Below are 16,118 nucleotides of genomic sequence, written 5' to 3' on the forward strand. Positions count from 1 at the left end.
AGTGACATTAAAATAAGCTGATGCTTGCGATGCCCTAGTGCCTAATGAAGGCACCACTACGGTTTGTAGGTACTAATTGGCAACAGCTGCAACGAGGATTAGCACACAAGGTAGAAAATGCGACAAAAACATGGCTTTGTTGATTAAGTTTTCTTAAAAAGCTTGCAAATCCGATATCAATTACATATCGTATTAGGTGTCTTGTGCAGAAATATTCTTACTAATATAAACATCAAAGTGGAATCTTTTGACTTGCAGCTGTCATGCTCTTAGTGCTAGCGTTGGACAAAAGCCTTCCCTAACGACTATAACTCTGCTAACTTGAAACCAAAGTACCTTGTACTAGTAGCACGAAACAAAAGTAGCACGAAACTAAAGTACAGCGTGAATTTTCATAACCAGAGACATCATGCAACGCAACGGACACTTCTGAACACCAGACAAACAATCTTGCGCAAATTCAAATCCAAGTATCAATGAGTCTGTTTGATGTGCAGTAACGCCAGCAATTCAAATTTATTTTGAATAAATGATGTACAGTATATGACTTTAGATTTTAAACGACATTAAGCTACTTAAATTGTGCACATGGTTGTTAGCGCGATTTCGACAGTAGCAACTAGAGATGATACAACAAGACAGACGTGTTTGGGCGTGTCAAAGATTTTTTCTCCTTCTCTTGAAGAAACATCTTACCCAATCAATGCAGGGGTGATCGTTTTTTTTTCGATTTATAGCTGATTCATGCGCTAGGAATTTTACCAAAAAATGGTTTTTGTTATATTCAATGAAAACGATTTCACAAGCTTTGCTGCACTCAGCTGCGGTATTAATTGATCCACATCCAGTCGAGACAAGGCAGAGACGAGTACATTGCCCCCTTGAGATACTGAAAGCCTTCCTTCAAATTTATAGACTATTCGTAAAATAATGACTTTTTTTCTTTTATTTGACAGAGACCAGCCCCACAAGTTGGAACATGTTCGCAAAGCAGAATTTAATGGAACGGCGGATAAAAACCTCACTACCGCATCACACAAAAAGGTATTATCTTATTACATTGAAAGTTAGCTTATCAATAATGAAAGAAGGCATGGGCCATAGAGTTGGTTTGAGTGCTGGAGCAGGGGTGATGATGGAGGAAAAGAAGTGGGCGATGCATGGGTGTAAGGCAGGGTAGAATGAGCAAGGAGAGGGTGCGATGGGGTATGAGATTGTGGAAGAATGGGAGAAAATGGGAAGGAGAGTAGCTTGATGATATCATAGAATAGAGAAAGATACGATGGGGGTTAGATCGGGTATAATGGGCTAGAAAAGGGCAGACCCGCTTAAAGCTTTTCTTTTCTGTTTTTGCAAGAAACTTTGTTACAACTTTTTGGGACCCCTTCAGGAAGGTGGAAGAGCGTAACAGCAGTGTAGAAAGTGTAGAGGGTAGGAAGGGTTGAGGATAAGAAGGGTAGAGGATAGGATGGAGGTAAAGTATGATACTGTAGGATAACGAAAGAAATGAAAGGATATGGTAGGAAAGGTAGGATAGGGTGATTCTAAATGGTTTTCTCTTCAACGAAGGTATTTTAATCTACGCTTATTGTGACAACAAAAGCTATGAAAATGGAAGGTAAAGAATTTTAGTCTGCGTGAGCAAGTAATAGGAAGATAATTTCAAGTTTGAACAATAACGAAAGGGGAATTTGAATATCAAGGAGGGGGGGGGGGGGGTTTCTTGGCTCAGTTATGTTTACAATTCACTTTCATAACTAACAACTGAAAACAACGGCCATAAAAACATTTTGCAATCACTACCACCCGTAAAATTATAATTGAAGAAATCACCTTCTTGAAGAGTTTTATTATATCCGACGACATTTTCGACGGTTTTCTACCTGCTAAATATCTTAATCTGCCTATTTTATTATAACGAAAGATAATAGAAATAATACTGACTTTGAATTAAACGTTTAATCGATAACAAGAAACATTTCAACCAGCAGGTTGAGAAACGGAAAAACCTGCATTTGTGTCAACAAAGAAACTCTGCTAACCGTAATACAAACATAAAATAGAGAAATGGCTAAAAGGATTTTGAGCTGGCTTCAAAAATCTCATTTTGTCAAAGTCTAGGGGTAAAAATATTGTTAGCAAATTAGGAAAAAAGTTGCAACAAAGTCGGTGATCTTAAGTGAAAGTCGAGCTTAGATTTAAAAAGTGTTGAGTAAGCATATCAGTATTCTGACATATGAGTTTTTAGAAAGAATGATGTTTAGAGGTGGATACCAGTTAGCTGGCTGCTTGAAATAACGAGAAGAGATTCACGAAAATCAAACTAGCACAGCACAGCACTTTAGATAGAAGCATTCATTAATTCATTAAAATGCATTCATTCTGTATTAAATACAAGTGAAATTTTTCAAGGGCATAAAACTTAGCAAATGTTATAAGCTATAAAACGTTCAACTGCGTACTCGCTCCCGTACCCTGCCAGTTCGTACTAAATACAACCAATAAAGCAATCTTCAAAGTGCGCGACAAAAACCCAGTGCAACAATAAGCCCTATATTTGCACACTAAATATTTGCGTCTTTGCCAGAGAAAACAACAGAACATTATAATAGATTCTGTAAGGAATTAATTATCTTAGCTAATAAACCGCTGTACGCTAATACTCTTTTTAATAACGACGAGGATAAAATGCTAAACGAATCACTTATGTATACCGGTTAAGGCACAAAGAGATGATGTTTTATAAATACTCGAGGTAGCAAAGGAAGCATGAATAATATCTGAAAAGCACAAAGCCAAAAGTAAATGATGACTCAGTTTTAACGTGGCAAAAATGAAGCATAGTTCTTTTGTAGATATTATTGATCTCAACGAAAATACCATTTTGCATCGTGAATAGAAGGGAAAATAGATCGTTAATAAGTAATAGCAGAAAAACCAAGCTCTCCGCAATATAGAATCGAATTGCTCAGGGTTGACGAACAAAGAAGATATTGAAATATTTGACTGGTCTTCCATAACACTTAAATATTAGGAAATACGATGAAAAATAATATAAAATAAAGGCGCTGCACTTTTGAAAGTTAGTATAACTTGTTTCATAAGCAATACTTTGTGAGTACGTGGATACATGATACTGAGCTTTAGACATACAAATATATGTAAAGTGGTATGAAATTATACTGGCGTAAACAGAATACTTCACTTTGCGATGCGATGATCAATCTTTCTATGTCCAAAAAACTATTTATGTTCCTTAACGTATTAGAAATATCACTGTGGATATCTTCAGTTGTTTAAATTTCAATGGTAGAATTCATTTTACCTTGAATCGTTCACCTCCCATCGCAACGCCATCCGTCGAAACTCCCATTACAAGCAAGCGAAATCTGCCATAAGAAACGACATTCTCTCCATTCTGATTTCGGACAGCCTTCAACTCAATGTTATAGATCTATCCAGCTATACGTCTGGTTGCTAGGAAACGTGACTGCGAAGCTAATTTGCTATGGACGAGCAGAGCTTCAGGAGGGCAACTGATATCAAAAACATCGCCTGTCTTCTAATTGAAAAAACTTAATTTTCCATCCAGAGCGCTCATGATCGAAATGTTTATTCCTCATCTTGATATACAGATGTAAATTCTGAGTCAAGTCACCTGTGCGGCGTTCGATTTTATTAGAAAAGGAGCATGAGAGTCAGGTGGTCGTTTACAAATTTCCATTCTATTCTACTGTTTCTTAATGTCAAACAGTAAAACCAGGTCACTCAGTCACCCGCTAATTATGCAAAGCTATTAACCATCGTGTCTTTGTTTTTACAATCGTTTTACTCAACTTTTCAGACCTCCATCCTACTTAATGATACATACATTTTTTTCAGTACTGAAATTTTCTTGAATTTTCATGAAATTTGACAATCAAAGGCTATTCAAAGTTTTCTAGTTTTTCTAAATTTTACGCAGACTCTGGATGACAGAACATCGTAATAGTGAGTTTGGAACGGCCCTAGTTCTCTTCACAACGGAACAAAAGCTGATACAAGAAAATTTATTCCTTTCATAATTTAGACTTTGCAGCATTCGATAAGAAAATTACTAAATACTTCATGCTGCATGTTTGGTATGTAAATTCATATCAACTAAGCAACTGTCTTTGCTCTCAAAAGAAAAGAAAGCCTTTTCTAAAAAATATGAATACACTCAATATTCATTTTAAACTTTCTTGGATTCTGGGACGGCAGAAAATCGCAATAATGTGCTTGCAAGTATTCATACTTTCTTAGAGCCTTCTCGCCAAAATTATTTACTTTTACTATTTCTTTCATTTCAAAATTGCTTGCATGTTTATTGACTTTGTCGTTTTAAATTATTAAACTAAGCCTTGAATAAAATTGCTAATGGCAGATCAGCCTGGTCGCATGGTCTCATTTTGTTCCTATTGTCCTCAAACAATGTCTCTCTAATTATTCTATCCTTTCTATGGCACTGAAACACAGGGCCGTCACTTGCTCAAAGGGGTTGCCCAGGTCATATTTGCCGACAATGTGAGGGAGTTATTCTTTATTTGCAGACAAGCCTCAAAGTTTCCCGACGAAGCACCCCTTTTAGGCAAAAAAACCTCTTTGTTGCAATAAAATTATTTTCCAAGGGGGTGTCACACTCTCTACGCCCTACTGTAGCGACGATCCTGCATTTCTATGTAGTTGAAAGTAACTTCTTAAAGCGGAAAATAATTCCGTTCTTCTTAGGTTTGAATAACTTGTGCAGAACTTTCCTTTTTGAGGAGTCGATTACTTCTTTTTTACAAAACATTTACTTATGAAAACGTTTAATTACAGCGTGAAAATGGCAAACACCATAGCATCATACCAAACAAGTTAACATGACTTTCATTCTTGACTTTCTGGCTATCATAAGGTAGGAAATCAAATTACCATTTTCCTTCCAGAAATATTTAAGATTGTGTCATGATTCTTACCGTTTCTGAATTTTTTAAATAGGATCATAGCTTTTACAACTTCGATTGTGAATCAGCTGGATTTAGGATATAAAATGATCATAAAACACACTTCAGTTATCAACTGCATGCATTTTATATAAGAAAACGTCTTTAAAAAACTAACTCCTATGATGCCAAAAAGATAAAAAATTTACTACTAGCCATCCTCTCTCAAACTAAAGAAACCGCTCGAAAATGATATTTTATCAGTGAAATGGAAATGATTCTTTAAAAAAAATGGTTTTTAAGAAACGCTGTTAGTTGTTTTAGGAATAGAGTGGATGTGAGTTTGGACTGCAGGGAGTACTACAGATTGGGGGGGGGGGGGGGGTGGTGTATATAGTTTTCCTCACAGAACTGCAAGTTTTCAGTAACAAATGAATGTCACAATTGAGACCAATGTGACCTTGTTATTAGAATTGAATCTTTAGAAGAAGAAGAAAGGATGCTAGGAATTTTTACTGGCCTTGACTGTTTGGAAGATCAGGCTGTAGCAAAGAGAGAAAAATAAGGACCACTGTTATAAAGCCATTCACATAAAAATATTTACAGCCACACCATAACGGGTTTAGGTAACTCAATAAATAACATCATACTCCCTAAAAGGGGCTGGGGCCTGCCAGTTTCAGTTATAATTTTAAGCTCTAACATAGATCAAAGATGTGATTTGAAAACCAGCATATGTTTGAAGCTTTGCGTTTGAAGCAATAAACCCTTTACAAAGAAAATATTTGATTTTACAAACTCTCCTTCACAATGTAATTATATATTATTTGAATTACAAAAAAATAACAGAGCATTTATTTTGGTAGTTTGTTTTTTGTTTTATTTTTATAATAATTGACTAAAGTAGTTTAGTATTTGTTAATGATTGGGACTGTTTGATAGAACATAACTCTATTGGGGGTTTCATTTCAGGTATTTTGAGAAAATTGTGTCGCTATGCCAGATTTTGTATCCATTCTCCACCTAGAATTTGTCCACAAGTACCTGACTAAATGCTTATCTGTATGGTATGCAGACCAAAATAACCAAGTAGACTAATATCAAAAACAGTTATGTCTGGTGGGTTCTGATTTGGCCTGGCAGTTCTTTTTTCAACAACCTTTTTGGAACACAGAATATAAAGTATGAAAACAAACTTGTTCTGTCTACAACAGATCAGATGTTTTATTTTTATATAACAATTTTCCATAAAACTTATGTCAATAATAGGTTTATATTGATTAACTTACACAAGTTTTAGTGACTGCTCTGTATGCCTAACATATGTTCTGAATTTTTCCAAATGTCAGATTGAAAGATTAGGCTAAGATAGAATGTTGAATTTCTCCTTAAATATCCTGCTGTTTTGTCATTCTAAAGTCTATGTTTACATTCTTACAGAACATACACTTTACAGACAATCATATCTTCTTGCATTTTGTGATTTTAGGGGATAAAGCAAGAAGACAACCAACCACAGTGATTTATCTTCAATTTTGCTTCATGGTAAGATCACTTTGTAATCAATAGGCTTATTCTAAACTGTAAGCTACTCAGCTGATACAAAAACATACTTTGAAAACTCTTATTGGGGAGGTGAAAAAGTGCATACATGTGAGAACAGTGCTTCTCAATCATCCTTGAAGCATTGGTTACAAACAGTCAATAATTTGCAGAATCCAATTGACAAGTATGCATAGCAACAACATCTTTGTACTTTCACATAATTGTCAATTAAAAAGACTAACATCACAACCAATCAATACCTCCAGATGAAAGAATATGGTTTCTGATATTTGTTTTTCCCAATCACAAGGAACATAATTTAGTGTGAGGTGCATTTCTGTATTATCATCAGGACATGAAAGCACATTTGGACAATGAAAGCTGTGCCAATTATAATAATAGTTGTTTGAGACTCACTACTAAAGCAGTCAAAATCCCATCATCGCCTTCTGAAAAGTAGCTCATTTTGACATAATTGTAATTGTTGTCAAATCAACCTTTTATGCAGTGAAATGTTAACAGGAAAGCTTATATTAAAATTGGTTGATTGCCAAATGAAAACTGAGTTTGAAGAAAGATCTCAAACAGACAATGAATCAAGGTCATGATCAGGAAATAGGCAGCCTGCCTTCTGTCTCAGAGATGTGTGAAATGAACAGATGCCAGTCTAATAAGTTTGCATAATCTTATTCACTTACAATAAAAAGGGTTTATGGAGCAAATAATTCACCATTATGAGCAGCAAAGCACTGTTTCTTAAGACATTTATCAAAACAATAAATAGGATAATTTTAAATTGTGCATTTGATGAGGCTCAAAACCAGTTTAATGATGAAACTGAAAATTCAAAAAACATGCGAGAAAGAGCCTTGTGACAATTTGCATTAGCTTGTAACTGAAAACATACAAACGTACTCACCATCAAATTTTGACTCTCTTCCTTTTCGGTGGATTTTGAAAAATCTTTTACTTCCTTCATCTCAATACACAAGTCTGCTACTGCCACTTGCAGCGACTTCGAAAGCCACAATCAGAAAAGCCCAGACTTTGATCTCACTTACTGAACGACCGCCTTCTCTTTGTCGATTGTAGCGTTGGCTATGAAAACCTGACTCATATGCTTGATCAAGGTCATCCCTAAAAATTAATTCAGACCAGTTGGTTCTATGTTCGCGTTAACAACCAAAGCCGCAGAGCACGCTCACTCACAGAGCCAATTAATGCAACGAATAGCATGATCACATTAACAGTTTGCTTTAAAAAAGCCTTTGAGATAATTTAGCATAAGCTAGGGCAAGGTATGCGATCCTAAATGCAACTTGGATTACCAACAACACTGTTCACGCCAAGTCACTTACTTGTGAAAAAAATCAGAGAAACGAAGTTTTGAAACAGTTCAATTTTATGACATAGCCTTTTCTAAAGATTGCACCAACTGTGGCGAGTATATCCATTATTGATCAGCAAATAGATTCTCATTAATATTTTACTAAGGCCTTTTGCAACTTCGCCATTTTGCACTTGAATGTCTCGCTTTCGCCGTGGCAGGCAATAGCATAGTTTCCATGGCAATAGAACAACTTTTGTGAATCGAGATAGAGATCATTCTGTTCGTTTTTGGAAGGAATAGAACCGAAAAGATTTTTTTCGGATTTATAAATATGAAGCTGGTAGGACAGTTACCTTATGGAAATGAAGGCAGTGAAATCTTTCAGGCACCGCAGATCAAGGGGCTGGGGGGCTTTAACCCTCTACTTTTTGGGAAAAATGCAAAATATTAAGTATGAAACCACCTTTAAAGCCTCTTTTGTACGATTTTAGCCCCCCCACCCCCTCGAACCAAATCTTTACATTCATACAACTGCTTTAATGGCCAAAAAAAATCTCGAAAAATACGAGCAAAAAATAGACGCAAGTAGTTGACACTTTCTTTTAATTCTAAAATTCTATTTTGATTCGCTAACTCTTTTCCAGTAAAATGGATTAGAACAAGGAAGCTATCTTGGGGCTTAAACCTTGCATCAATGACTTAAGATAGTGCCCATAAAGCCTTTTCCTGGGATTTGTCACCTCTGTTGAACTTTTATACATTGGGGAAATTTTACCCTTTATCTTCGAGAAAAACTTTAGGGCATCGTCAATGGCTTGTAAATCTTTGAATTATTACGGCAGGTTTCGAGCTACAAGTGCTAGTTATTTATCTTTTTTCCAAAATTTCCTTGAAAATTTTTAGCATCAATTTTCGGATTCAGCACCACAAATAAAGTAAAACAGAGTCTTGCTCTGTAAGGTGCATTGTAAAAAGTATACCTAATAAATTGTATAATCTTTATGCTATATAGCATCATACTATGATGATGCTATGATGCATCAATTCATGCCGGACATTAGGGTCTCCTAGAACTGTGTGACTTGGAATATTAATTTCGGATTCAGTATCTCAAATATAGTAATAACGCCCTAAAAATACGTTAAAAGTAAATGCTTAACGTTTTTATGATTTTGATACTATAATAGATGTCCTCCGAAGTGTTCTATACAGAAAAATTCAAAGTCAGTAATCGGGCCCAATGTTCCAGGCTAGGAAACTTGTGGAAATATATCAAAATTCCGCTAAAGTAGACGAAAATATGTTTAGCGTTTCATGGCAACTTCTAAGGTTGTCCCGGAGCGCAATTTTTCTCTTTACTTTGACGATTTGGTGACTTTTTCGACCAATGCCTTCAATGCCACAAAACAATAAACAACAAAGGCTGAAAAATGCTGTAATTCTTTATGCAGAAAAGTGGCATATCTCACCAAACAACGAAAGGCCAAACAAAAATTATCTTATTGTAACCGCTGCCACCGGCAACTGGGTTAGTGAAAAGATTAGATACAATGCTACGTTGAGCCCGCAGAAATTGTTTCAGGTTTTTTATCGCCAGATAGACTCCTGTCTAATGGACACGCCCAATTACCGCATCAGTCGAGTTAACTACTCCCACGGCAACACTAATGAAATATTAAGCCCTTGTGAAAATTATGTCGATGATAAAAATGCTAAAATACCAAAATACAGGTTGATTACCAAGTGCAATAACTGCTTAGGATGATGTTGCATTAAATATCGAAGTAAATTTTTTACATTTAACTAGATTGCCGAACTTGTCTAACTGGAGTCGCAGAGAAATGGTCTAATCGGAAGCTTCACTTGAAAGTGGTATTGGGGAGGGGGTGGTTCCCCCCTTTTCCCACCAGCCACGAAAATAGTGCCTTCTCGCAGGGCAAAGCTGATTTGCAGGGCAAACGTTTTCTACCAACGTATCTGCTTTGTTGTTTTATCATATAACGGTATCAAGAAAGTGTGTTATGCTTGGAATTTGTTTGTTCCAAAAGTAAAATGATACAGACTGACTACCAATGACACGAAATAGGAATTTCCAGTGTGAGCTTGGAATGGATTTAATAGATTTCTGAATAGATTCTGATTTCCTTTCACTTCAGTGTAACAGCTTTGGTCAAAATTTGTGTCTAACTTTAAAAACCATGCAAAAAGACAAGCAACGCTTGCAATGAAACTAAGGAAAAAGTAAATCAATTTATTAAAGTATTTTTTTATAAGAACCAGTAAATTGAAGTTCAGGCTGGTTGTTCTTTATTTTTTTCGAAAACCTGAGGCTGGATTGTTCTTAATTTGTTCTTAAATTATTAGGATGTAAGCAGTGCAATTGCTAGTTATTGCGCTCTAGGGAAGTGTTCAACCCTCATAGGCCATCAAAGTGAGTAAGACATCCTTTATTTGGCAAAAAATTTAAAAGTTCACCAAAGAAGCACCCCTAGATGGCAAAAAAACTCCTCGTTTTTTAGATGCAATGTTGTTTAAAGTTACATTTTACAGTAGCTCAGCCTTAGTTTGTTCTTAATTTGTTCTTAACTTTTGACCAATTATGAGGCTCATGTTCTGACAAAATTTTCCTTATACCAAAGACTATGGCAGTATAACTATGTTTGGGAATGAATATCACCCTTTGTTGTATTTTCTATCCAGCGGCGTAGTTTCCCCATAATGGTTTTTGATGGCATTGAGGGAAGCTTTGATGCCCTCATATTGAGAAATATTTGTGTATAGAGACTTTACATCTAGTGTAACGAAATCAGTGTGAGCTAGTGTGTATATCAAAAGTGTGTTGTAAAAAATAAACGCATGCTATTTGACTCTAAGATGAAGGGTTGCCTCACTCATTAAAAAATTTATTTTGCACTTCCTCCCAAGGTTAGGCATTACATCCGGGAACTTTTGGACACAATAAGCGAGGGCCAGTTCCCCACATTTTCAACTTTCGCAAGGGCAAAATTTTTTCTGCAGAGCAATTATGCAGCTACCCCCTCCCCCTCCCAACAAAAAGTATGAAGTGATGCCCCTGTGTCTAACTGGCCTAGAGGTAAGAAGGAAATGAACATGGGTAACATTGTATTGTAGATTTGCAAGTAATATGTATTGTAAGATTTTGTTAAAAGGAGGGGGAAGAAAACCCTAGGAAATTGAGTACAGATTGTCAGGCAAAAGAGTTATAGTGGTCTATCAGGAACTAGGAGGTTAACCCTAGAAAAGATTTGAAATGCAACTCCAATGACTGATAGAAATCAATGGATCTGTTAGCCACTCAATAGATTGTAACGTTAGTTCTGTCTATCAACAGTCTACAAGAAAAACCCCATTCAAACGGCCAAAAAGTCCTTAATTAAACAAGGAATAGTATTGACTAAAACACACAACGATCAAAGGTTGCTTGAAAGGCCCTGAAAGATGAAGGATTGTACATTTGACGCTTGTTCTATGTTATTGTCGTATATATATATCATTACAGTGACCAAAAGCTATCTGGAGACTGTCTAAGGGAATGTCTAGAGAAAGACAATGAATGATGTCAATGCATAGATATATCATTTAAAATTTTACTGGCGCATCCAAGACCACATAGATATCTTTTCTATGCTCAAAACAAAGTTAACTAGATTAAAGATCATCACATTAAATCTTGAAAGGGATATTTGTATACAAAGATAAAGTTAATGGTGTATAGATACAAAGAGCCAAGCAGTGCTAGTGCTACGCAGCAAGGTTGCTAAAGTCGTTTTCAGTAAGCATACAGTAAAAACCCGCATAAAGAACCTGTTTTTATAAGAACTTTCAGGCTGAAATCGAACCTTTTAAACCCCCTTAATAAGAATTCCCAAGAGGCCTAAAAGTGTAAAGGTTCTTATCTTTATATATACGAATAAAGGATTCTTAGACTGTTATTCTTATACCCTATTCACAGTGGCAAATAGAACCAGGTTAAAGTAAATCAGGTTATGGTAAGTTGCATTCTAATTGGACAACCCAACAAGACAAATGCGTTTGATTGGTTGAAATTTAATATGAAAATTAAAGCTGATTTAACTGTGTCAGTGAGAATTCTTGCGATGAAGAACATTGCTAATGTGCGCAAGGCTTATATGTATGTAAGAACCTTAGTGGCTGGAATTTAGGATAGCAGCCTATTAATTAAGAACCTGGAAAAGGAAAATAAGTGAAGAGGAAGATAAAATTGCAGGGCGAAACGGTACTTCAAGATACCAAAGGGGATGGGCTGTAATCATGAGCGTACCGGATGCAAAACATTTACAGGAAGCTAAGTACGGATTTTGCCCGAATCTTATTGCTTCATTGAGATAGAACTGCCCGAATTGATTCTAAAACGGATAAATGTTGTTTAGTTAGAGGGGGGGGGGGGTTCCCTATATACAAATGGTGCACTCCTTTTTCGTTTGGAGGACGGAAAATGAGCATTTGAGACTGCATCAGCTGAGCATGGACGATATTATGTGTCCAAAATCATCCCACCCCCTGCTTGAACCTTCCCTTTCCAGGATAAATCACCTCCAACATACTGCAAAACAACTTTCCTGATACTGGGGGAGGGAGGGAAGCTTGAGAGAGGAGGGCACCAAAACGATGATAGCAATCCCAAAATATGAGAAGAACATTAATTATCACTCATGAAGGAGCGAAGGTGCTCTTTCCAAAAAAATAAAAGGGGCAGGTAGTTACCCACCTAATGATGTTCAAAAATGTTCTCAGTATTATTGTGATAAACTTTTACGAAGTCAAGTAATTTGTTGTTACCAGAAACTGCTTCGATGTGGCAAATGCAACCTGTTACTGTGAAGGCATTGATGCGATTGAAGAGGATTACAAGTAGCCAAAGAATTTCTGCTGGGCAGCAATCGAATCCGCTTGAAACTGGCCAGCAGTTTCAAACTTCATTTCAAACTCATGACAAAATATTTCATCGACATCTGCGCAAGGAAGTTTCCTGATTTCCTGAAACTCTATGGCAGGTTCAGCTACTTTTGGCCACTGTCGCTTGGAAGCTTCAATTCATACAAAAAAGTTTTTTTGAACAGCCAATCAATTTGCAGAGACAAGATAATCTGTCTTTTAATTTATCACCACAAAGAATCAGTTGAGATTGAACCAGAAAAATTCTTTTTTGTCGTATGGCCTATGGACTTGGCGAAGCAGATTATTGCCAGGGGATTTTTATAGGAACGGTTGGCTATTCCCTCACAAAACGACTGGCCGTCACGAACAGGCGGAAATTCTTGTGCTTGTGTTATGGCCTGATCCCCTCATTGTGCTGCGGGGCTTCAAATAAAGCCATTCAAATAAAGTTCAAAATCCTAACAGCAAAAGCGCCGTGGGAAGAAAAGGGGGTTCTTAAAAGCTACTTTCTTTACTTTCTGAACAATGATCTGATTGACTGGAGAGCAACAGGAAAATCACTTTTTATCAGCATGCCCGCACCCCTCCTCCGTCACCGTGTGGTAGAGGCGTTTGAATAAAGTTTCAGTCAAAGAAAAACTTTACTCACAATCCAGCGGGTCTTAATCCAACCCTCTTACAATCTTCATTAGCAAGCTGCGAGGATCTTTTCATTTCTTAAATTTCTGAATTTATCATGAAATTAGGTTTCCTAATTTTTAGGACAACTGAAAAACATTAGAACTGGAAATTGACTTACCGGGATTTTCCTTGAGATTAAACTTTAATGGAATAAAAAAGAATCCCCTCAAACACGTTGCTTTACCGGCCGCATATATAAAATCAATAATAAAGTCGGCTTTTTCAAAAGTACAGGGCAGGATTTCTTCCAAGAAATAGGTTTACGAATCATCTTTAAAACTGCGATTTCTTGAGATTTATTCCACAGTAGTATAGCATGCACGAGGAATCAGAAATTTTAGATTTGTTCCGACGCCATAAGCGCATCTCTCTAACTAGACGGCTTTCTTAATCTTTGCAATTATCTGGAAATTATACAGCTTAAGGACTTTGTAATCTATAGCCGGAAATGGAGGAGGAAGACGGGAAAGGTCGCTTTAAGAAGAAACTGGGAAAATTTATCGCTCTTGCACCACCGCTCAAGAGGCTCTTTTATAGCGGGACGGTTTTACGTTGAAATTCAGAGGTTCACGCGCAATGAAATCATCAGGCAATGCGAACTATGTTGATTAAACTGTTTTCATTAGTGATCCAACTCTAACAATGGCAGTTATTGTACCTAAAATTTAAAGTTTGCTATATATAGTGCAGCGCGATTTTTCCACTAAATTTCAAAGGTAAGTATATTTCATGGTTCGCAGAATGGAGTGAATTCGCAGCATTGAATCAAGAACCAATGTTTAACCAAGAACCAGAACTTGGTTTTTGGCATATCGTTAAAAGTTGTTGATGTTTGAAGAAAAGAAAACAGAGTGTATAAACATTGGCAGAAACCTTATTGCTTAATTAGCTTATTGCTTAATTAGCGAAGAAACTAGCTTTTCTGACATTGCAGCCAGGAAAGTTTGTCAACAGACAAATCTTGTCATATTGATTAGAGATATATGCCACCTAATATTGAATTTACTCGGTAAAGTACACAAGTGCGTTATTACTTTCAGATCTAATATCGGGGCAAAATAGCCTGGTTAGTCCAAAAGCTCTCGTTGAAAATGATTGTATACTAAGTACAAGATTGCGAAAATCCTTTTCATAGTTCCGAAAACATGGCAGCCGCACCATCAATGGCAAAGGCCAATTATGACGCAGGAATGGTTAAACGATTATTTGGATCACAGTGTTAAGATTGTATAGTATGTTTTTCTCCTATGTGCAAAGATGAGCAAAACATTTACAGAACATTACACTAAACTACTTATTCGTGAATAAATACTTGCTTGAGATAGAATGTCCATACAAAGTTACAAAATGCCCCAAAGAACCAGCCGCATAATTCACGCTCATATTAAGCATGTTTAAAGAGCACTGCTGCTAAGCAACTGTGCTTACGATCAAAAATTGTGAACAGGCAATCAGGGAACCACAAATGAGTCATGAAAGACAGGTAATGAAACAAAAAACTATCATTTAATCACAACAAAAAAGAAGTCTCCTTGTTATAAGATACAGAAATTTTAAAAGAATCCAGCCGTATCATCAAGAGATAAGATACTTTCCTGTCGTTGTAAATACGACAAAAAGAAGACCATAAAACACATACATGAATTCTCTTAAAAGGAAGAAAACCTTAATGCAGGCATACCCTTGTTACACAAGAATAAATGACTTACAATTCAAGTCTTACGTTTCTCCCCGCCTGCAATAGTACAACCAGCTTTTTTCTCTGTACCCCCAAAACGTTCGATTCTTATTTAAGGATTGCCCTACCAGCATTGCATTGAAAATTATCAGCTCTACAACGGTCTCTTATTAGCAGGTTTCAATTAAACAAAAAGGCAATTTCACACAACCGTTGTTTTACCTTGTTGTGGAAACGATAGAGAATTGGCATTAATAAATCATATCCGATTCAATGGTAACATCTCAAATAAAATCTTCTATTCAAAAAAACCTGTAAAAACACTTCGATTGAAATCTTTATTATTCAAAAAGGACGCCGGGGAGAAGGCTGTATCATAAAGGGTATGGAGGAAACATATACTGAAAATTTAAAGCATATCAAATATACAGAGATTTTTAGGAAGGTGTCCCCAAAAAATGAAAATTGACGTCAAAATGCTTTGGCATCGGAGAGCTTTACAAGGATAGACCTTTAATACTACTGCAATTTATATCAACCTACAGTCATTGAGCCCTGTTGTCAGCTTGGGTAGATAAAGAATAGCACTATAGGTTCTATTGCAAAATAGCACTATAGGTCCTATATTTTGGTCGCTAAATTACTTTGTAAACAGTTTTGTAAAGATGTAAAGTATGGTGATTTGATATTGTAAACGAGGCTGTAAGAGAAAAAGGAGATTAAGGCGTACCGGATGATAGTTAAAGACTCATTGCTAACAATGAGCCATTGCGCTACGCAAGCATCCCATAATGCATTTTCAGACAGTCTGAAATCAATTATGGTTAATCCGTAGAAGTTTACTGCCATTGTTTGGATTGTCGCCTGGATAATTTGCCACCCTCGCGAAGGCTCATTGTTAGCAATGACTCTTTAAAGGGATTCAGAATAAAGTTGAGTAGAAGAAAAGGCGTTTGAGAAATTGAAGGAAATATTGGGGAGAATTCACGAGATTTTTTGTGTTATTCTTGCCAAGTCG

General features: G+C 36.3%; 1 protein-coding gene and 1 long non-coding RNA gene across 11 annotated transcripts in view; one reads left to right on the forward strand and one right to left on the reverse strand.

Annotated features, from left to right (window-relative positions):
- LOC135691910 (kinesin-like protein KIF19) overlaps positions 1-15,266 on the reverse strand; it is a 36,007-nt gene extending 20,741 nt beyond the window's left edge. Inside the window, exons 1-2 of one of the 4 annotated variants that reach the window (XM_089112144.1) lie at positions 15,132-15,266; positions 7,411-7,628 (exon numbers count right to left, since the gene is read on the reverse strand). In XM_089112144.1, the coding sequence (XP_088968270.1) occupies positions 7,411-7,470 (60 nt within the window). In that variant the 5' untranslated portion in view covers positions 7,471-7,628; positions 15,132-15,266. The other 3 variants (XM_089112143.1, XM_065209908.2, XM_065209910.2) reach the window with 3 other exon arrangements.
- Positions 1-16,118, forward strand: part of LOC135691917 (uncharacterized) — a 38,566-nt gene that overhangs the window by 11,346 nt on the left and 11,102 nt on the right. For 3 of the 7 annotated variants that reach the window (XR_016144520.1, XR_016144522.1, XR_016144517.1), the window contains exons 2-4: positions 957-1,044; positions 4,840-4,918; positions 6,436-6,491. This is a non-coding gene — a long non-coding RNA (uncharacterized LOC135691917). Of the gene's footprint in view, positions 1-956; positions 1,045-4,839; positions 4,919-6,435; positions 6,492-12,645; positions 12,783-16,118 lie in introns of those variants that run through there. The other 4 variants (XR_016144518.1, XR_016144519.1, XR_010516804.2 and 1 more) reach the window with 2 other exon arrangements.

The sequence above is a fragment of the Rhopilema esculentum genome, chromosome 13 (genome assembly GCF_057945365.1).
Source record: "Rhopilema esculentum isolate cy_ngs chromosome 13, ASM5794536v1, whole genome shotgun sequence".
Lineage (NCBI taxonomy): Eukaryota > Metazoa > Cnidaria > Scyphozoa > Rhizostomeae > Rhizostomatidae > Rhopilema > Rhopilema esculentum.